The sequence below is a fragment of the Eublepharis macularius genome, chromosome 1 (genome assembly GCF_028583425.1).
Source record: "Eublepharis macularius isolate TG4126 chromosome 1, MPM_Emac_v1.0, whole genome shotgun sequence".
NCBI classification, from domain to species: Eukaryota; Metazoa; Chordata; class Lepidosauria; order Squamata; family Eublepharidae; genus Eublepharis; species Eublepharis macularius.
In genome coordinates, this window is record NC_072790.1 from 73,680,604 (window position 1) to 73,703,541 (window position 22,938).

Sequence of the window (22,938 nt, forward strand, 5' to 3'; positions counted from 1 at the left end):
TGTAAACTTTGGTATAAACTTCAAAATGTTTTTTATTAAAAGTACTGCATTAAAAGTACTGCATTACCCTGCTCAAAAAGGCAGTGCCAGAAATTAAGATGGTTTTGACAGTTGACTCTACTAGCATAGTAAGGCTGTTCTGGATGTTTGTTTAATATAGCAGCACATAGAGCTTTTAAGTGCCGTGCGTATCTGCAAATTAAAACTGATGGAAACTTTCTGTCAATGCAAATTTGCATAGTGAAGCAGTGCATTAATGTCATTAGCTATTACAATATTTTTATTAGAATCCTGTTAACTTAGTATTTGCATCAACTCATGGAAGTTAGCTGGTTTTATTTCTGTATTCTGATATGAAAAGTCTTTTGGCTCATGCCTTCAAAGACAATTAAGACAGTAGCAAGGACATTTGGCAAGGTTTTGGGTCTAAGGTAGACATAGGCACGAACAGAAAAAAACAAACATGGTGTTCATTGTTTGTTGCCATCCACAAACAATGAACAACAAACACTAACGAACATGATCCTATCACAAACATGTTCATTGTTGGTTGTTTGTGGGGGCCAGCAGGCCCTCCTCTAGCCATCAAGATTCCTACCAAACCACTTCCAGAAACCCTACCTGAGCAGGCAGCAGGAAAGGTACCAGTAATAAATAATAGCTTGGCCCAGAGCCTGGCAGCAGCCCTGGAACTTAAAGAGGTAGATCCCTATCCCACCACACACAAAGAAAATTCAAGCTCCAATGCACTCTCCCTGTCTCTCAAAATACTAACAGCAACTGTCTCTCCCTCACTGTCTGCAAAACCAGAGCTGGGAGCCCCCCTTCCCCCCTGCTCTTTGCTTCCTTGTAACAAATTTGGAGCTCCACACTTGAAAGGAAGACCTGCCTATTAAACTAAATTGGGCTTAGATTGGGATTTCCAGGGCAACCACAGGAGTTCAGACAGAGTTCAGGCAGTCCCTGCCTCCAGTTGCCATGGGAATTGATTGCAGGTGCCAGATTGTCTGGCTTGACAAACAGCAATGAACGAGGCTTGCAACGACCACCTGTTCATTTAGAATGGGGCCTCAGGAACAGCTTGTTCACAAACAGGTGATTGGGCTGTTTGTGGCTTTTTTTAGTTCGTATTGCTGTTCGTGTCCATCTCTAGTCTAAAGACAGCTATTTTAAAAAAGTTGTTTTAATAGGATGCTGTTCTCTTTGTTCTTCCTTTTAACCCTTTAATCATGCTATCTAATTATTCATAAAAAACAAAAAAACAAAAGGGCACACCGGATACAGAACTGTCAACAACACAATGCAAAGCTGGTGTATAGAAGCAACTCAAAACAATTTTTGCAAATGCGTACAAAAGTTTTTACTAGTTATATTTGCTAAATAGCTAAAGTGCACAGACAAATGTATAGAATAGATATCAAAGTGAACCTATATATACACTCAGATACAATATAGTGGTGTGATATAGTCCTCTGATACATGCAAAGAGTTCATAAATCAATTGATTCCTTTTGCTTCAATCATACAATGTGTGGGTCAATAGACTCTTTTTTCTTCAGTCGTATTGCACAATGTCCAGAAGGGTGGTATTAAATCCAGAACACGTATTCCAGTGTATAGCTGGGCATATTCCTCAGCTATGGGTTGCAGCCAGCAATATTTCCAATACTCGTTTGGTGGTCAAAACTTCATCAGGCAGTAATGTGTAATCTGGATGTTCACCACACCAATAACTCACATCCACGACCTATGACATTGCTTGCATTAAGTTATTTAATGGATGAAGTTATTTAATGGATGACCTCAGTATTGTGTGTAAAACAGATGCACCATCAGTATTCAAAATAATGATCCAAACACCTGTAGTCCAAAAAAAAGTGTCTGTTATATCAGCTTTGCCTTTTACTATATTGAAACTCTTCTTAAGACTAAACTCTCTGTAAAAGCCTGGGGTCCTGGGTGATTTTGCTCTAAACTGGTTCCCAGAATGGTAATACTGAAAGTAACAAACTTTCCAATCCATAGTTGCACTAAGAGGGGTTCAGGAACTATTTGCTGTTTATGGGTAGTTTCCAACACTGCCTCAGCAAATGCCATGAGATTTTGTGGGCGTGACTAGGGAGGACAGAGCTTGGGGAGGATTTGATGCCACTTTAGGAGCAGTCCCAGGGAGGACAGAGTTTGGAGATGATTTGAGGTAACTTTCAGGTGACACTCTATGCTGCTTCCCTTAGTATCTGTGGTGTTGGCCATAGATACTAGTGGAAATTCCTAGAGCATTTCTATGGGGAGACCATTTTTCCCATTCCTTAATGGTGAGAAATTGGGACTAGTGGCAAATAATCGAAAAGCCAATTTATGGGGTTAATTGAAGGTAACTCGTGCAATCTTAAACAGGGTCAAACCCTTCTAAGCCTATTTAAGTCTTTGCTTAGGAGTGTACTGTAAACATGGAGTGCTCTGATTACTAGACTAGTTGCTGCAGATGCTGGGGCAGAAGCCTATCTAAGGTGCAGCATCATATCCAAGGCTAGTAGGGTTATCTTCAAGAATATTCCAAGTTCCTCTTCTTTGGCATTTTTCTTTCCATGTCTTCCTCCTCTTCCTTTTCAACCTCCACGAACAGATAAAGACCAACACGACACACTGCATTTGTACAGCGAGGCAATACTCCCCTAATTGAGTACTTCTTGAGTTTTGACGTTTGAGGCCAGTGTACATATCCATATCCCAGGATTCTTTAAGAATCCTGTTATTTCCAGCATTGTATTCCTAATGGCTGGCTGATATTTTCTTTGGTGATCTACTTCTCTCCATCTAATCTTTCACCACATCTAAATGACTGTGTGAATTAATTTTGATTGCAGAAGTGGAAATCTTCCTTTATAGGTTTCAGACATACAAGTGCAGTAGATTTATGATAATTGAAATTAGCATGCACATTTATCACGAGCATATTTACTAATCAACTTAACATTTAATAAACCATTACCAAAACAGAAATATCATTGCTGATAAAGTATTCATAGATCGCAATTGCATAAAGGAGCCAGAAATGCTAGCAGAAGCTAGTTTTTTGCAAACATTGCCTGAAATGAATTCCTTAGTGTGCTGGAGAAAGAGATTGCATTGATGGTGATTATTATAGAAGTCTGCAGCCTTCCTCAAGTTCTCTTGATATTATACACCTATACAGATACCATGATTTTTAATTATATGGCTATTTTAAAGGGATTTTATGTCATACCTCAGGTTCTCTAGACATGTGCTGAAACTATGTTAGCACAGCAAATCAGTACTGGGCTTGATGAGTCCAGGTGTAGCATAGCAGATTTAGCAGGGAATTTGTATCCAAAATACTAATTCTAGAAGCAAGGGTAATTTCTAACAGAAAGACAAGCAAGGTCCAAGAAGATGCATGTTCTTGCAGGGTACAATGCACAAGACCAAGCCAGCTAGTTCATGAGATCTCCAAGGTATTGGAGAACAAAATCAAAAACTGAACCATCAATCATTTAGATTTTATTATTTTAATTAATAATTGGATAGTGTCATGATGTTCTATTGATAAATGCAAGCTGTTTTAAGTAGGAAAGAGCAACCAACAAATATTTTAAATTAATAAGTAAACGAAAGGTAAGCAGTCAATGCTGAGTTATCAGTTTCAGTACTTCTTGTACTGTTTTGTACTTCTTGTTTCAGTACTTATTGTACAGCGAGTTAAGATTTGGTGGCGATATCCTCACACCTGGATTAATTTTAGCTTTGAATCTCCCAGTCTTTATAACCAATACAACCCTTTTTGTCGAAGGCTTTCACGGCCGGAGAACAATGGTTGTTGTGGGTTTTCCAGGCTGTATAGCCGTGGTCTTGGCATTGTAGTTCCTGACGTCTCGCCAGCAGCTGTGGCTGGCATCTTCAGAGGTGTAGCACCAAAAGACAGAGATCTTGGTGACACTGAGAGATCTCTGTCTTTTGGTGCTACACCTCTGAAGATGCCAGCCACAGCTGCCGGCGAGACGTCAGGAACTACAATGCCAAGACCACGGCAATACAGCCCGGAAAACCCAAAACAACCAACAACTCTTTTTATCATCTTGAACTGATAGTGCCCGTTAAGCTTGCATTGTATCTTCTCTGGATTGTATCTGCCGAAGTCCTTTAACAATCAGAATCTGCTTTGTCACTATTGCTTTGGGGAGGACCCTCTAGTCTGAAGGTTCCTTGTCTTTGGACCCTAGTATAGTTTGTGCAGGCAATGAGGATACTCATTTGAATCCAAAGTTCCTTCATTGCTATCATGGTTCAGGTTGTCTTCCATGGAAGTCTTACTGAGTTCATGGTCAGATGATCTATTCTGAGGCTCCACTCTCCATTTCCTAAATCCAAAATATTGGTATTGTGGCAAGAAGGAGGAGACTTAGGTTCTTGCTAGAAATAATTTCATCACATTAGAAAAAATATTCAATCATATAGGGAGAAAATTCTCTTAAAACGAAATAGTGAATATATTAATACAATAGGGGTAGGAAGAAATTGGTTTTTAAAATTATTTTATTAAGTTTAAAGGCTTTGTACAGGACCATATGGTTCCCTCTAATCGTTTGGAAACTAGATATTATAAAAATTGCTTGCTATTTGTTAAGCTTGAAAGCAATAGTAAAACAGCTCTGCAAAATGGTTATGTGAATACAGCCATTTTTACATAATGTAAAATGATGCATTATAGTTATTACAGCAAATAGTACCTGTTGTCTAATTTCCTAAACAGTATCTTTCAGCTCTTGCCACAAGCAGAAGCCACAGCATTTACCTGTCAGGCACTCATTCCATTTCCTCTAATTTATCTTCATTTCCTGAGTAAATAGATACACTTTGTGGTAAGGAGAGTAGTTTTAAAATTCTTTACTTTAGAAAACCACATTTCAAGTTAAAGTATTGCCTGGATGAACAATAATAATTGCTTAACAACTTTAAAGTGTAAGCAGATAAGCAGATGCCAAAAAGTTTTGTTAAATGTATTATAATGGCATGCTGCATGACCTTGTGCCAGCCATTCAGTGTGTAGATGCCTTACCCCTAACTGTCCCAATTTGTGCATATACCCACTGCTTTCACAAACCTTCACCAGGGAACACCACATGTTCCAAAAGTTTTATTTTGCATTTCTGTCTCTTTTGTAGCCACATAGCAGGAGATCTCCCAGCCATTCCCACGGCTGTTTGGTGGTAAAACCATAGACCTTCAAGTGAATCCTAGAGTATCGCCCCAATGTGGTGATGTTACTTCCAAGTTCAAGCTGGAAGTGATGTGGCATCAGCGTAACACCACTTTCACTGTCCCTGCCCCCAGCATCTCCTACTGGTTGCCAGCACCTAGCTGGCAATCTGACATATATATCTATGTTACCTATCTGTGTTGGCTAAGTCTAGGAAACCTAAACACTAAGAATCACAAAGGAGTTACTTACCAAACTTATATACAGGTATGTTTTCTTGATGTACTTTACTTTATAGTGATGCCAAAACCTATCATTGTTGATCACATAATATTCTAATTGAAAATGGGGAAATGGAAGACAAGAAGAATTTGTACAAGAAAAGTGCTTGGTTCTACCTTTCAGTCTTGATTAACTGCATCAGTGTCAATGTCTACTATACTGATAAGTTGTTTGTAAAAAGAAAAAAATACATCCTGCTGGAATACGCAATATCGCCATCTTCCCCAAGCACTTAATTTGTGTTAAGACTCACTTGGCCATAGCCCAGTGATCTATTTTTAGTACCATACTTGAGTCCCAAGGTGTTATGAAGAAAAGTATTTCTGAGAATGCACAAAGAACTTTTCCTCCATCTCTACAGAACAACTGCAGTCTCCTGGCTCCCTGCACACTTAGAATTCAGGGGCAGGTTCTGTCCAAGCACATACTTTGTCCAGGGATTTCTGTATAAGGACAGAACCCATAGTCCTTTCATTTTCCTTAAAAAATCACTCTGGGTATTTATTTTGAAAGATTTATATCCTGCATTTTCCTCCCAGCAACTTTCTGTTACAAAAAAACCCTTATGTCTTGAATAGTTGCCAGAAGGAATGCGAGGAGAAAACTTGGAGTAGATTATACTGTGGAAGAAAACAAAATCTCTAGGTTGCAGTTTTCTGGTTGCAACAAAGAAGGGGAGGGGTGTCAATGCCTAGTTTGTAAACAGAAGAATGTTGAGGCTTTGTACAGGATCATGTGGTTCCCTCTAATTATTTTGAAACTAGAGATTATAAAAATTGTTCGTTGTTTATTAAACTTGAAGGCAATAGTAGAACACCTCTGCAATGGGAAATTTACCTCACTGTGTTTAAGGTGTCTGATCAGGATCTTGGAGAACCAAGTTCAGACCCCAACTTCTGTCATAGAAGATTGCTGGGTGACCTTGGGCTAGTCTTTTTCAGCTTAACGTACCTTACAAGTGTTGTTGTGAGGATAAAACATTGGGAAGAAAAGTGGAGTATAAATAGCTAAATAAATAAACTCTTCTTCTTAATTCTAAGTGTGTAGAGAATAGGGGAGAATTTATTGTTTACTACCATGTGAAAGGCATTGTAAAGACGCCATTGCATACCATTAAGGCCAATTTTAGTCTTTTTGGTTAGTTCTCCCAGCTCTTGCCATGTGTTTGTTTTGGGGACAGTGCTTAACTTGGCTAGCTAAATCATGTTTCCATTGTACATCTAGAATCTTAAATGGGGTTAAGCCAATGAATCATGGTTAGTGTCAGGCATGGTTAGTACAAAGCAGTTGCCAACTGGCCTAGAGGAAAATGTCCTGTCTCTTTCATAGAGACTTAATAGAATATTATACGCCAGGTGATGTTACTTACCTCTATGTTAGGAAAAGTTTCATCCCCATATATTAAACCTCTATTAAAAGGGCAGGACAGTTTTTCTCCAAGCCACCTAGCAACCCTAGAACATTATGCCTGCAGTGGGCTAAAGATAAGATGTTGCATCAGAGGTTAAAGATAACATTTCATTAAGTAAAAAATAAATTTAAATTTCTGAGGCAAAGACTGCTGGAGTGGAAAATAGCTTATTCACTGCTAAGATAAAGGTGTTGCTACTTTAAAAAAAAAAAAGGACATGGTGAAAATTTCAGAAGTTATACCTTGAGTCTGCATTGTTCCTTCAAGAACCATAAGGCCTGTTCCTTTTCTCGCCTTCTTAATTATTAGAATGAACTGTGTAGTGGTAGTAAGAGTGTTTAGCTGCAATATGATGTCTGATTTAACGCGGCTTTTGATTTTGTAAGCCAACTCAGTCCTGGAAAGGAAAGCTACAAATATTGCAGTAAGTGAATATGTAAAAAGAAAGTACCGATCAATGACAAAAGAGACCTGGAAATACAGCCTGGAAAATCCACAACAACCATACCCTCCCGGAACTTGCCTAAATCAGTTTTAAAAATATCTAGGACAACTAGCATCACTGCAGCCTCCGACAATACATTTCAGAAACTAATTATGCATTGGGTGAAATATTTCTGATGTTTGTTCTGAAGTTACTGCTCAACACTGAGTGCTCACTAGTAGAGATGGGCACGAACCAAAATACGAACCAAAATTAAGCACAAACCAGGCCGGTTCGTGGTTCGTGAACCACGGTTCTTCAGATCCCATTTCTGACGAAACAACACAAACTTTCAGGCTGGTTCATTTGGTTATTTTTTGGTTTGTCACTGGAAGCAGCCTGGTGCCAATCAATCAGTTTCCTAGGCAACAGGGGATGGACTTCCTGCAGACTTTCTGCTGACCCAGAAGTGAACTTCTGCTGGCCCAGAAGTGGCCTTCTGCTGACTCGGAAGTGCTGATTTTCTGACCCAGATATGACGTTTTCACGAACCAAGTGAACCAGTTCGTGAACCAGGGGCAGGTTCATGAAAGTTTGTGGTTCGTGAAATTTGATGAACCATGAACCACATGGTTCAGTTTTTTTCCGGTTCGTGCCCATCTCTACTCACTAGTTTTAGTATTTTAAGAGGGACCAAAAGTTCTACCTACTTTCTTCACACTGTGCATGTTACCTGCTTAGCCGGCCACGAAATGTCAGGAACTACAATGCCAAGACCACGGCTATACAGCCCGGAAAATCCACAACAACCATCGTTCTCCAGCTGTGAAAGCCTTCGACAATATATTCCGGGAGGGTATGTCCATCAATTGCTGTTAGTCATGATGGCTGAATGGGCTCCATGTCTGGTGACAGCACATTGTTGAATGTCAATTGCAAGAAACTTTGGCCTTTGTGCCTCTGCCATTGATGTTCCAGGACGTCCCATTGACCATTGTGGGCAGTGGAGAGCTGAACTTGATAGAGCATTGGTCTGATCCAGTGGGATCTTTTTTATGTTCTTAAAAATGGTAATTCCCGATTTGATTGCATGCATACTTCTTCTATTCATTAGAATAACATTTGATGTTATAAAATTCTGTGTGTGTGCATGTATGAGAGAGAGAGAGAACAGTCTTATTAAAATAGAAACAATGAAATACCAGTTAAGAAGACTGATATAATTGCCCAGTTACACCTTAGAGGCCAACAGTTGCCATCTATTAGAGGCAAAAAAGTGGGGGGAGGGGGGATGCAGTAAGCAAACAGAAGTGAAAATGGGGCAAGCACCACAAAACAAGAAAAGATTGAAACAGCTGCAGCAGGAGTAGAAGCCAAACCCTTTAAAGAGGTTAGTTCTTCATCGGGAGACAGGAAAAAGAAGAAATTGTATGTGTTAAAGCTTTACTATCTTGCTCAGAAAGGTGCTACTGACCAACTCACAGTGCAAACCAATGTAGAGTTATTCAGGTCAATTAATAAGGGAATTAAATTGTAAACGACAACTGCTACAATCTTGAAAACCCATTCTTCAGATGTTTAAAGAGACCAGTCTTACTAAACTTCCTTATGCGGACACCCTTTGCTTTCATCAGGTCTCTCGACCTCTAAGGTCAAGCTGCTGTATTCATAGAAAGGTCTAAAGGACAAGTCATTTCATATGAATGTTTACAGTATAAATTTACAATCCTCCTTCAGTGGAGGAATGCTTCTGTTCTATACAGTTTTTGTCAAACATTTTAAATGAATTGTAATAATCTTTGTCATATCTCATTTTACTTGCATAAACAAGTCACATAGAAGCTATAAATTGATGGAAAATTTAATCCACATGGCTTGCAATATCAAAACTGTATTATTTTCCACGATGTCAGCAGAGCATTATCTTTGAAAAGATTCCTTTTAAAGGAGATGCCACAGTTTTTTAAAAAAAAAATTAAACCAAAACTAGTTGGGATTGTCACCTTGAGGATTTCTTTGACAAGCAAGTGACACCAACAATAGCCAGTAGTGAACTAGTATTTCCACTAATCAAAGGAATGCACTTGACTAGTATTTGTCACATTGTGATTGAGAACCCTGAAGAAACTAATCAGGAGTCCCTCAGTTAGAAGATCCACAATTTAATTGTCTCCTTCCCAGTTACTAATTGCGTTGTGGCAGAAGACATACAGGGACCAAATCTTCCATATCACATCTAGTTTGAATGCATGGTTTACTGAATTGTTACATTAAAGCATCTGAAATGAAGTACCAAAAGGTGAAGACAAACACACATGCAGGATAATGGTTGAACATTTGCTACCATCTGAGGCATTTTTAAGGCAGAGAATAGGTTGGATCCAGACTAAATTTTCTGTTAATGGATGAGGTGGGGTAATTTTCACTAATTCTGCCTCTCGTGCTGTTTCTGAGGGTCCCTATCCCCTAAAAGAAGCATTTCGGAGAGATCAGTGTGCTGTGCGGCATTAGTGGCAGGAATGTTCTGTTCCCATTGCATGCGTGGAAAATTTAGTCTGGATCCAGCCCCAATATGTATTCAAAAAACCCTTCGAGCACTCCTTAGAATATCTGTTTTAGACATGTTATTAGTCTGCTTTTCAAGATTTTTAAAAAACTGAAACACTGTGAGAGACCTGTTGAATCTATCACATTGTTATCCTCTCCTTCCTTCAAGAAGCTAAGGGCAGCATGTATGGTTCTCCCTTCTTATTTTATCCACGTAACAACCCTGAGAGACAGTGATTGGCCCATGGTCACCAATGAGTTTTATAGCTGAGAGGGAATTTTAATCAAGATCTCCACTTTAACCACTTCAACACAATGGCTTCTCTTGAAGGACTTGGTACCTCCACATCTTGAAGTGAAACTGAGTCTGACTGGTTGATTTTAGAACTTTTATTCAAACTTCAAAGCTGAAAGTGTTGCCATCATGCTTCATAAAGCACTGGCATAGTGAGTTGTTGCCCACAGTGTAAGTGGCATGTAGCAGACAGCTCTGCATGCAAGATTTTGGCCCAGCATTCAATGAACCAGTCCTCCTATCAATCAGTCCCCCCTCCCCCATATTTAGCACTGGCACAACAAATTGCCTCTGTCTTGCACTTTTGTAATGCCTGCCAGAGAGCTATGGCAAGAGCCCTTTGTTTTTATATCAGTTTATTTTGCAACAGTAATTACTTGCTGAATACAAATAGTTTATTAAAAAGCATGTAAAGCAAGCATTTAAAACCAATTTATAAGCATTTCAAAGCAGTTCTGAGAGAAACAATTTTGAAAACTACAAGAGCAAAGAACTGCACATGGAGAGGGTCAAAATTACTGTGTATAAGAGATATGATTTAAAAAGAATTTCTTACTTATCATCTAAAATCTGTCACAGGAGAGTCCAAATAATTCTTATTTCCTTATTTCATATGAATTCATTGAAAGAATAGTGTGAGATAAAAACTATAAAATTATGCAGCTTCCTAATGCAGTTAGTTGTAAACATACGAAGTACTTTGAAAAGAAATGAACTTCAAGTTGAACTATATCGCAAGCATTTTATTAATTTGCATGAATCTAAATTGAATGCATTGATTTTTTAAAATGATATGACCTAATTTTTTTAGATACCGTAAGTTTAAATGAGTGGAATCTTTTATTATATGCAAAAGGATGACATTATCATCATGCTATTTTGAGAACACAAGGAATCCAGATAACTGTAGTTCTTACATTTGGAGTTGTACTTTTTTCTGCGTTCTCACAATTTTTTAATATTCTTTTGTTTTTCAGTTTTCTCCTTGTGTTTGGTTGCTTGATTTTGTCAGTATTTTCTACGATCCCTGAGCATACGTGGCTTGCCACTAGTTGCCTCTTCATTCTGGTAAGTGAATGTTATGATCATAAGAAAATTTCTGAGATTGTCAAATATGTTTTATAAATTCCTAAATGGTGCAAATTATGTTTCTGGCATTTTACAGTCTGTATTGTTGCAGATTTGAACTCTAATCTCTGGCGCTCAGTCCATCATACATGACACAAGGAATGTGTTGTAACAATCACACACACACACACACACACACACACACACACACACACCCTTAATGGGCCAAGAGATTTTGTTCAAGTGCCCATCAGAACTTAGAAGAGGAAAAGACGGGAGCAGTCATTTGTCTATGTGGAAAGAAAGTGCAGTTAAGATGTTTAAAGCAAGAGAAAGTGGGATCTAGACAAAAATTTCTAGTGGCAGAATGGAATTTGCCAGCTTCACCTTTCCACTGAAGCCCACTGATTTCTGTGAAATGCTGCTCTTTGGGGGGATAAGGGACACTAAAAAATGAAATGTGGGGTTCTGTAGTGGAAAGGGGGAATTGATGGAAATTGCCAGTATGGATCGAACCCAGACTCTCCTAGGGATCTGACTGAAGCACCTAAGACGTGTATGAGTGTTCTTTCTTGTGATCGGATGTGCTGTAGTGGATTTGCTCTTAGAAAAGGTAAGAAGTGTGAAGTTGTGAAGGACAGTGATATCTTGCAGGGTCATCACATCCATCTTCTGAAATCTCAAAGAGATAAGTGAGGTACTTCCTATCCTGTAGGGGTCCCCAGAAAGATCAGAATTGAGCTCTTCTTAAGATCACATGCTCCATAGGCAACCATGCTCCATAGGCAACCATGTACTGTTGGCTGGCTGGTATGGGAAGTTGTTAGATTCTCTTTTTTACATAGACTATCATAATGCCTTTGTCTCTGGAAGCCCCATAATATTGACTCCATATAGTCATCGTGTCGATCTGGAAATAAGCTATAGAAGCATTTCTGTATTCCTTAATTATAGGAGAGAAAATGAAAATGAGATGTTTTTATAGATAATAATGGACATAGAGACCCAGTTCCAGAGCAGTAGCTTTGCTAGCCGATTGTAACAAAAACAACAAAGCATGTTAACAGATTTATTGTGGCGTAAGTGTTCATGGGGGAGGGACCACCTCTGCAGCAGAAGCCTGGAGACCAGAAAAAAGAATGAATGAAATTATTAGCAAGTGGAATGTGAAACAGTGTGGGAGAGGATAGTGTTGTGTGAAGGATGAGTAATTTTATTTTTGATGCAATGTAAGATATTAAAGCCGTCTACTGCTAAGATGGTGGATTGAAGAGTTTCACCTATTTTGTGTTCATTCCCTCCTTTCTTGCACTGAGCTCCATTTTTCAAAAAATAGATACTGCTAACTGCCAGTTTTTAAACGTGATAGGTATAGCATCTACTAATAGTTAAATGGAAGCTCCTTATATGGATGTCAGTATATTATTGATATATACTTTTATTTGTTTTAATTTCTAACCTGACATTTCCTGATAAGACTTATAAACACATGAGAGAGAGAGAGATTAAACAACACCCTTGTTACTTAATCACAGTTACAAAGTAGCAATTCCAATCACCTTTATTGGCTAATATCACCTTCCAGCTCTGATCCAGAAACACAGCTGCCTCTTAATATACTGCACTTCTTCTTAGGTTTTAGGGCACAATGTGGAAAATTCAAGCTTTGTCAGGGCCATAGATTCCACAACTGGGGAGCAACTGTCAGAACACTTTGCTATGTACCCTTACCAGTCACAACACCATTTGATATTATAAATGGGCAATTTAACCCCACCTACAACATAAATAAAGATGATGGTAAAGTTTAAGCCATCACCAACAAGACAAAAAAGCCCTGCAGAGACTTCTGGGGATGGTCAGATTCCTTGCATAATATATACTAAATGAAGCATCTGTATCAGCCCCACTCAGACATCTGCTCTAAAATATCATATGGCAGTGGTCCTGAGTAGCCATGGGCACGAACCTCCAAAAGTACAAACGGTGCAGTTCATGGTTTGTGGCATTTTCACGAACCAGGAACCACAAACTCCCACAAACTGGGGCAAGTTCACAAACCAGTTAATGGTCGTTGGGTTTAAATGCCCCTTTCTGGCCACTTAGCAGTGGCAGGAAAAGGGGCATTTAACCCCCCCAGATCAGCTGCTTGTCGGGGAGATTCCCGACAAGTAGCTGATCATTTAAACGGGCTATTTAAATGGCCGCTCCCAGCAGCAGGGAAATGGCCATTTAAACTGTGAGTGGGGCTTGGCTGGCCGGTGGGGAATTCCCGGCCGGCAAGCCAAGCCCCACCCACAGTTTAAATGGCCATTTCCCCGCTGCTCCAAGCAGCAGAGAAATGGCCGCTTAAACAGTGGGGCTTGGCTGGTTCGTGGGTTTTTTTGGTTCGTATTCAGATTCGTGCCCATCTCTAATCTTGGGAGCAAGACAAGGCATTTCAGGATCTAAAAGCAGCTCCTATACTCAAGTTTTATGATCCTAACAAGCCATTAACCATCCAAACAGATACCTCCAAAGATGGGTTGAGCGCCTGTCTTTTAAAGGATGTGCACCATGTGCCACATGCCTCACAAGCCCTGATGTCAGCAGAGCAAAATTATGTCAACATAGAGAAAGAACTTTTAGCCATAGTATTTGTCACCAAAAAATTCCATCAGTACACGTACGGGGTGCAGGTACTGGTAGACACAAACCACAAGCCACTTGAAGCGATATTTTCCAAACCTTTTGAACAGGCTCCAGCACGAATTCGGTTTCGTTTTCTCAGCCATGTCAGACGCTCCTCTTCGCAGGTCCGAGAGGAAGCGCCCGAGCACCCTGTCCGGGCGGCTGATCTGCGAAGATTAGCCCCCAAAACTCCCAGTGAGGGAGGCTGGGTCCGGGACGCTGCGGGAAGAGCCCCCTGGAATCAATGCGGGGGGTTAATTGCCCGTTTGTCCCTACGGAGGCCGGCAGACGTGCGCGGCGCCTCGAGTGCTGCCGGGCCATGGAAAACGGCAAAGAGCAGAATTAGGCGAAAGCCTGTAAGTAAGCGAATCCCTTCTGTTACTACAAGTGCACGCGAAGGAGTGGTGGGATCTGAAGCTAAGAAGGCTCGTTCTTCCCCTTCGCTGAGTTTCAGAATCTGGTTGGCGGTTTCCCCCCCCCCCTAAAATGGCAACGAAAAAACAAAGTCCCGCTCTGGGCAAGTCAGTTTCGGCTGCCCTGAAGGGAGAGTCATTGGAGGAAGTAGTGCGGAGGGCGGTTGGTGAAGCCATAAAACCCTTTGTTGACAAGCTGAACGAAACAGATCAAAGGGTGGGCTTAATTGAGAGTGAAGTGAAAACCATTAAGGAAGCAGCGGGGGGGCAGAGAAGTCTGCTCGGGAAAGTGCGTCACTCGTGAAGGCTACGAATAAAGAGCTAAAGCTGGTGGAGAACCAGCTGATCGGGCTACAAGTGAAACGAACACAGACAATTTTGCGCCTCCAGAATGTGAAAGAGGAGGAAAATGAGGATTTACGGGGTCTGGTCTCGGAACTACTGGCAACACCCGCGAGGGCAACTAAAGAAGAAGTAAAAAGCGCCATTTTGGAAGTCCATCGGGCTACTTCAAAATATGCAATGAAGCGTCAGCTGCCTCACGAGATCATCATTGATTTTTCATCTAAGAGGATCCGGGACACTATCCTATATAATTCATACAATGCAGATTTGGACTTTTTGGGTAATAAAGTTAAGATATTGAAAGACGTCCCATTTCTAGTTCGGAAAAGACGTTTTAAGTATAAAAAGTTCGCAGCTCTTCTGAGAGAACGTGGAATAAAGTACAAATGGTTATTTCCGGAAGGAATCTGGTTCAGTCACAAAGATCAAGCTTTCAAGATATTATCAGAAGATCAACTAAGGTAAAAGAGGTACAAGACAAGGTTGCCCCCTATCCCCTCTTCTATTTGCAATCGCCCTAGAACCCTTTGCGATTGCCCTTAGAGAACACAAACAGATAAAGGGAATAAATGTTAACTCCACAGAATTTAAAATTAGCTTGTTCGCGGACGATATGATGATTTATTTGACCAAACCATTAAGTTCACTGTCCCATCTTTCATCTCTACTTACAAAATTTGGTGCAATATCAGGACTATTAATTAACCAAACAAAATCTTTCTATCTTGCCATCAACACCCATAATAAAACGGTCCAACAAATTAGTACAATATATAGCTTTCAATGGTCCCCATCAAATCTTACATACCTAGGAGTTGAAATCACCCCCAATCTGAAAGACCTTATAAAACTGAATCACCTCAAATTGATAAATCAAATTAAATTAGATATTATCAAATGGAATAAATTAAAGCTCACGTGGTATGACAGATTTCATTTAATAAAAGCTTTTATATTACCAAAATTTATTTTTATGTTTAGAGCGATCCCTCTTACTATAAATAGATCACAAATAGCTCAATGGCAAATATTAATTAATAAATTTCTATGGCAAAACAAGCACCCGAGAATTGCATTCACTACTATGAGGAGGAAATCAGCAAATGGTGGTTTTAATTATCCAGATTTATACCTATATCAATCAGCGACACGACTGGCTAATCTCTTGCAAATGACTTCAAACTCCCCTCAGCCAGATTGGGTTATGATCATACAACCATCTTCAAAATTCAGTGACATAACAGACATAATTTGGAACAAACCAAGTAATAGGCCACAAAGCATCAAAAAAAAGCTTCCTGATACCATCTATCTTAAAGACATGGGACCAAATCAGGATCAAAATTGTTCCCAGAATATCTAGATTCTCTACGTTCCTAAATCAAGAATGGTTTTTACCAGAGTGGGATCGATCACTTATCCTATCATTACATCAAGAAAAAATAACTAGACTAGTTGACATATCCACAAAATTAGGTCTCCTAGAGAAAGTAGATATAGAGAATAAATTAGAACAAAAACTACATTGGTTTAATTACTTACAACTCTCACACATGGCAGAAAAAATAAGGCTAAGGAACATCATGAAAGAACCTCTGACAGAATTTGAACAATTTCTAGACTCACCAGTACAACAAAAAAAAGGCATGATAGCTAAACTATATAACCTTCTGCTAAACATCACTGAGAACAAGCAGCTAAGTTGTCAATCTAGTTGGGGTAAGGACTGTGCAATTGAACAGTCCCCAGAGATTTGGAAAAAAATATGGACATCTAGAATATTCACCTCGAAAGTCAACATAACTAAATTACAAACGTTTAAAGTGATTCACAGATGGTACCTAACACCCAAAAAATTAGCACACATATCAGCTAGATCATCCCCAAAATGTTGGAAAAATTGTGGCGGGGAGGGAACCTTCGCCCACTGTTGGTGGGAATGTAAAGGAATTAGACGATTTTGGGAAGAGATATTAATGAAAATTAAAGATATCACAAACCACAACCTCCCCTTTGACCCAAAAATGATTTTTTTAGACTTGTGGGAAAACTCACACGTCCCCAAAATCAGAAAGGAGCTCATTGCCTCTTTTTTTGTAGCAGCTAAGAGTGCCATAGCGACAGTATGGAAATCAAAAAAATTACCAACAATCGAAAACTGGTTCTCTAAAGTTTGGAATCATTTCATTCTAGAAAAAGTAAGCAATGATATGCAAAATGCAGTACAACTCACAGAAAATACCAATTTTATTGAAAAGTGGCTCCCATTTCTGGAATACATAGAAAAGAACAATATGCAGCCCAACTCGAAAATACTACAAGTTGTAACAAACAATGGATACCTCTCCTTCTATTAAGCTGATAGTATAACTGTGTAATTACATGGAATTACTTTTTCTCTATGTTAACTATTAAGGATGTAAGTCTAACTGCGTATTGTATATTGGTTTTTGTTTCATTCAAATTTGAAATGTTGTTTGTTACTTGAAGGTTATTAGTTACATCTAATGTTACAATAACAATAAAAATTTAATAAAAAAAAAGAAGAAGATCAACTAAGGGATTTTGAGGATAAAAATCTGGAATTTCAGTGCACCAAGCAAGACGAAAAGGAGAAGTCTGAGGGGGGGGGAGGAAACGAGCACTGCGGCTGCAGTTGCTCAGAGAGAACTGCGTCCGGGACCCAGGAGGGGAAGGAAAATTTAATTTGAATTTAAATTGTAATTTGCATTTAGTAAGGTCAACCACTCCATCAATATAACATAAAGCTTTAACTTTTGAATAATGGCAGTATGAAGGGAAAACATTTTGTGTAGCATAGTTGTTACATGTTGTAGTTGTTGTGTTTTTTTTCCTTCCTCCCTTTGTTCCCTTTCTTCCCCTTGTATTGTTAGTTAATGTAGTTAATAAAAAGAATAAAAATTATATATATAAAAAAAAACAGGCTCCAGCACGTCTGCAGCACATGCTCCTCCAGTTGCAGAAATATGACTTGACTCTCCAACATGTTCCTGGAAAAGAATTGCTCATTGCAGACATGTTGTCCAGAGCAGCACTACTGACTGATTTGATTCCAGATGATCCAATACAGATGAGAAAGTGTTGTACAAACCACAATTGGTAACCACAATTGACAGGGATTTTACTAGCATGTCTGAAACTCAACACAAATCAAGATCCTCAACTACAGGGTCTGCTTAAATATACACATACAGGCTGGCTGCAATGGAGGACACAAGTAGACTTCAGTTTGCACTCATACTGGCCTATGAAAGATGATATTTCTCTACAGGGTGGTCTCATGATGACAGGTGGCAAAATCATCATACCTACCAACATGAGAACAGAAATACTTAGTCCTCTACTCAGATCACACCAGGGTATCCAGAGAATGAAGGCATGAGCAAGGCAGCTATGTACTGGCCGCAGATGTCCCAGTGCATGGAACAAATGATTGAAAGATGTACAGCGTGTCAGGAGCAGCGGCCAAGAAGTCCTAAGGAACAACTGTTGCCACATGAAATCCCAGACTTCCCATGGAACAAGATAACAGCAGACATATTTAACTTTGGCAGGCACTCTTGCCTGCTCTTAATGGACTACTAAGTTTCCAGAAGACCTGCATATTCCAGATAAATCGACACATTCTGTTATTGCCAAAATGAAAGCTGTGTTTGCCAGGCACAGCATTCCACACGAAATATGAGTGATCATGTCCTATTTGCCAGCAAAGAAGTCTCACATTTTGCCAGATCTTGGGGAATAAAATTTATTCACAGCAGCCTGGGATACCCTCAGTCAAATGGAATGGATGAACACACGCTTCAAACAATCAAACTTGTTTCGTAAAATTGCTGCATTGGTGAAAATGCACATCTAGCACTGCTAGAGCTCAAAAACATGCCAGTTACTGGCTTGAAATTCTCCCCTGCACAATTGTTGATGGGATGTATGCTGAGGATGACTCTCCCATCCACTGACACCATTCTCCCCACAGTTCCCCACAGGCCCAGCTACAACAGTTACAAGAGAGGCAGAAAAAGTACTATGACCAGGCGACCAAACCACTACCCACTTTCCGTTCAGTATTCATGAAAACATCAAAGGGTTGGAAGCCAGAAAAGATAATATCACTCTGCCCAGAACCATGGTTGTACTATGTTGAAACACCAACAGGATGGTACATAGAATCCAGGGATTTTTTTTTCAAGAAGTGTTTCACAACTGCCTCTTCCATGGCAGTTAACATTACCTCCTCTTTTCAGGAAGCATTTGCTATTTTCTGAACCCAACTGCTTAATCCTGTCCAGCTTTAAGAAGCCAACATAGGCAAGAATTAAACACTGAAGATGTTGATCAGTCTTCCAAGCTCTTTGTCTTCATCCTCAGGCCAGGCTAACTGAAATTAATCCAAACAATTTAAATTAGATGAGGCTCTGCAAATATTTTGAGATAGAAGTGCAGAGTCTAAGTCATGACAGATGTGATTGATTTTATTTGTAAAACGCTTTACAAAAATATCACAGTGAGCTACAGAATTTTCTATGTTGAAATCATCGCTAGAAGATAAGAGCCCCATCACCACCCAGAATATCTCTGCTGGCCACTTCTTTCAGGCACAGTGGTGGCAAAGAAGTGAGCTCATTTCACCAACCATCACTATCACAGAATAAGCATGAAAATTAGCTCTATGTCATATTGCGCTGTGTTCATGGGAGTGCTTCAACACCTGAGCTCAAGATACCTGCTTATTTGTTTCATTGTTCTTAGCCTCTCAGTAAACCAAGACGCTGAGTGTACCTTTCTGAGATGAAGGAGGAACAGTGGCAGCAACTCAGGACATCTTCTCAGAGAGAGGGGATGTGCATCCTGAAAAGATTCGGGTTTCCCACTTCGGGTTTACCCGAAGCAGGAAAAAAATTCAGAAATACCATAATTCCGAAGTGGCAAGCATGCTTCAAACAATCAAACTATTGTTTCGTAAAATTGCTGCATTGGTGAAAATGCACATCTAGCACTGCTAGAGCTCAAAAACATGCCAGTTACTGGCTTGAAATTCTCCCCTGCACAATTGTTGATGGGATGTATGCTGAGGATGACTCTCCCATCCACTGACACCATTCTCCCCACTTCGGAATTATGGTATTTTACTTGCTTTGGTATGCTCCATAAATATTTGAAGCATACTGAAGTGAGGGGAAGCAACTCCCCCACCCCCATCTCTCACCCACCCAGGGCAACCCCTCCACCCCCACCCACTTACCTGGCTGGAGGGAGAGGGGGAGAGTGATCAGCTGGGTGGTGGGCTGCCGCTGCTGCACTGCCACCACAGCAGTGGCGGCGGCAGTAGCCATGGCAGCACGAGACTGTGACGGCCTGGAGCCAGCCAGCTCCTCTGCCACCACACCGCCTCCTGAGCCTGAAGGGTGGTGGGGAAGGACGGAGCTGCCTCCTCCGGCCCTTCCTGCCCCTCAAATGGCCGTGGCGCTGCAGCGGCCATTTGAGGGACAGGAAGGGCTTTCTTCGCCTCCTCCGCTGGTCCACGGCCCCGTGGGCAGCAGGGAGGGCTGGAGCCACTGCTGCTGCTGCCGCTGGCTACAAAGGTAAGTGGAGGTGGGGGGTGAGGCTGGGGTGATGTTTAAAGGGCCCCGCCACTGCTTGCAAGCCCTTTAAACTCAGCTCTGAAGCTTTCCAAAGTATTATGAATGCTTTGGAAAGCTTTGATTCAGGATTTCTGAATCTTTACAGATGGGACCGATTCGGGCATTTTCCCCGAATCAGATTCCTGAACTGCACATGCCTACTCAGAGATCAACCATATCAAACATATATGAAAGATATAAGGTTATAAGCCCTTAAGGCATTTTCAGAATTAACATATATTATTATCATTATCATTATACAGTTAGACCACAATCTAGTTCAGAGATAGAGCTTTCTTGGCCCGTGACATTCAGACAGCTTAACTGCACTGAAGTTCTCCATCTGATATTACATAAGCAGTTTGGGAGCCTATGTTGTATGTTTCTTTCATACAACGCTCTGGAAATGTCAGTTTCTCTTGGTCACATGATAGGGCTAACTTAATCTTGTCAGTAACAACTCCATCAATTTAAAATGAAGAGCCAAGCAATAAAATCTTTAAAGTTTCATTTGATAACCTGAGTAGGACCAGCATGTAGAGTCAGTGTGGTGTGGTAGTTAGAGGAGGATCTGGGAGACGTAGGTCTGAATACTCACTCTGCCATGGAAGCTTGCTGGGTAAAAGTCATTCTCATTCAGCTTAATCTACCACAGAGGGTTGTTGTTGTGAAGATACAATGGAGGGAGAACAATGAGTCTGTCTACACAAGACCTCTTACACAAGGACGCTCAAGTGTAAGGAGATGCAATGTTAGCAGGAAGCATAGTTTAAAAAACAGAGTCGGCAGAAATCGCTCTTCCCGAGGTGAAGATGAAATTAACAAACCCTCTGAGGAGCGATCTCTGCTGGCTCTGTCTTTTAAAACCACTCTTCTGTAGAGAGGTGAAATTTAAACTGCACTTCCCAGCTAACATTGCATCTCCCTACACTTGAGTATCCTTGTGCAAGAGGTCTCATATAGAGAGACTCATTGTTTAAGTTGCTTTGGGTCCTCACTGGAGAAAAGCTGAGTATAAATATCTAAATAAAGGCTCTGAGGTGTTAGCACATACTGGAGATGTCATCAGTTCATGTGTGGTATGTGATATTTATGTTTCCAAGATTCATATGGTTGGGGAAATCTCCAGATTCTCATATACTGACCTGTTTTACACCCCTGTGATTTAAATGAATTACCAGCTTGGCTATGTAGCCAAACTGCTAATTCTTTGGAAATCAGACCCTTTGAGTATTCCGCCCCTCCAGGCAATGGTTGTGGCTTCTGAGAATATGGCATGTAAGTATCTTCTCTCATCTACAATATATTGGAGGTATGGAGATACTTCAGAAGTTGATAGTGTCCTTTCAGGAAACATGGAAAATGATAACCCTGTTAGCAAGATGGATCCAGCAACCACACCTATTAATTATCATTAACTTTATTTCCTGACATAATAGGCAGTAGCATATGCTTCTGGTTGACTGGTTATACCCTTCTATGACCATTGACTTCAAGACCCTTAATTCTACATAGGATGGCATTGCGAGTTTTCTGCTCAGTATGGTTAGATCCAGATTAAATTTTCCATCAGTAGAATGGAACCATCCCCCCTGTCCCACTAATGTCTATTAAATGCCATTCCTGGTGAATAAGGGACCTCGAGGAATAAAATGTGCAGGGCCTGCAACAGGAAAAGGGGACTGGGAGCAATTTCCATCACTAGAAAATTTAGTCTGGATCCAGCTTCATATCTGATATTTGAATTTATTTGGTGTTAAAATTCAAAATAATCTCAACATTGTCTCCAAGCAGGCTGCTTTTCACAGTTAGACCTTTAAAATGCAAGAGCCGACCCCTGAAAAAATTTATCAATGTGGTCAACTTCTAACAAAATCAAATTAGTATAAAAATAGTTGGCATTCAATTTGACTAGTCAAATATTTGGCATTCAAGTGGCTAGGAATAAAAGCATCTATAATAGCACAGTTGAAATTATAATGTTCAAAATGCCACATATAATTTTAAATTCTACAATAGAGATTACAATCCAGTCATGGGAAATTGTGAATAATTTTGAAGTACAGCAAATCAAGAAACAGTGCTGCTTATAGATTGTGCAAAGCAGTCTTCACAGTAACAGAGAGAGAGCTATCTATAGCGGAACTAACTAGCTATAGCCAGAGAAAATCACAGCAACATTTGTAATATCGGGACTGAATTAGACATAAGTGAGTAAAGTGCCTTGTATGCATATAATTTTCAAGGGAAAGTACCATGTCAATTAATTTTGGAGGAATGAGTTTTCTGTGAAAAAAACACAGGGAAAATTGCAAAGCATTGTGGCAGATGGCATCAGTCACAGAACAGAAGCATCAGCAGATTGGGTACTCTGTCAAATTATTGTAAAGGGGGAGAATTCATATTTTGCTCTGAACCTGAAGATCTGAGGGAAAATAGTAAAAGGGAACACTCCTATTCAACTGCAGGATGATTGCTGAGATGGCAGGAATGAAAACCCTTTCCAGAAGCATCAGCAAGATTTGTGTAGATGAACATCTTTCTTTTCACAGATCCAGAGGAGTTAGCCATGTTAGTCTGTAGCAGCAAAATCAAAAAGAGTCCAGTAGCACCTTTAAGACTA

The 22,938-nt window shown here is 40.1% G+C and overlaps 1 protein-coding gene across 2 annotated transcripts in view; it reads left to right on the plus strand.

Annotated features, from left to right (window-relative positions):
• The window catches only part of KCNQ5 (potassium voltage-gated channel subfamily Q member 5), a 449,493-nt gene that overhangs the window by 322,317 nt on the left and 104,238 nt on the right, over positions 1–22,938 (plus strand). For both annotated transcript variants that reach the window (XM_054975407.1, XM_054975414.1), the window contains exon 2: positions 11,155–11,245. In XM_054975407.1, coding sequence (XP_054831382.1) covers positions 11,155–11,245 — 91 coding nt within the window. The remainder of the gene's footprint in view (positions 1–11,154; positions 11,246–22,938) is intronic.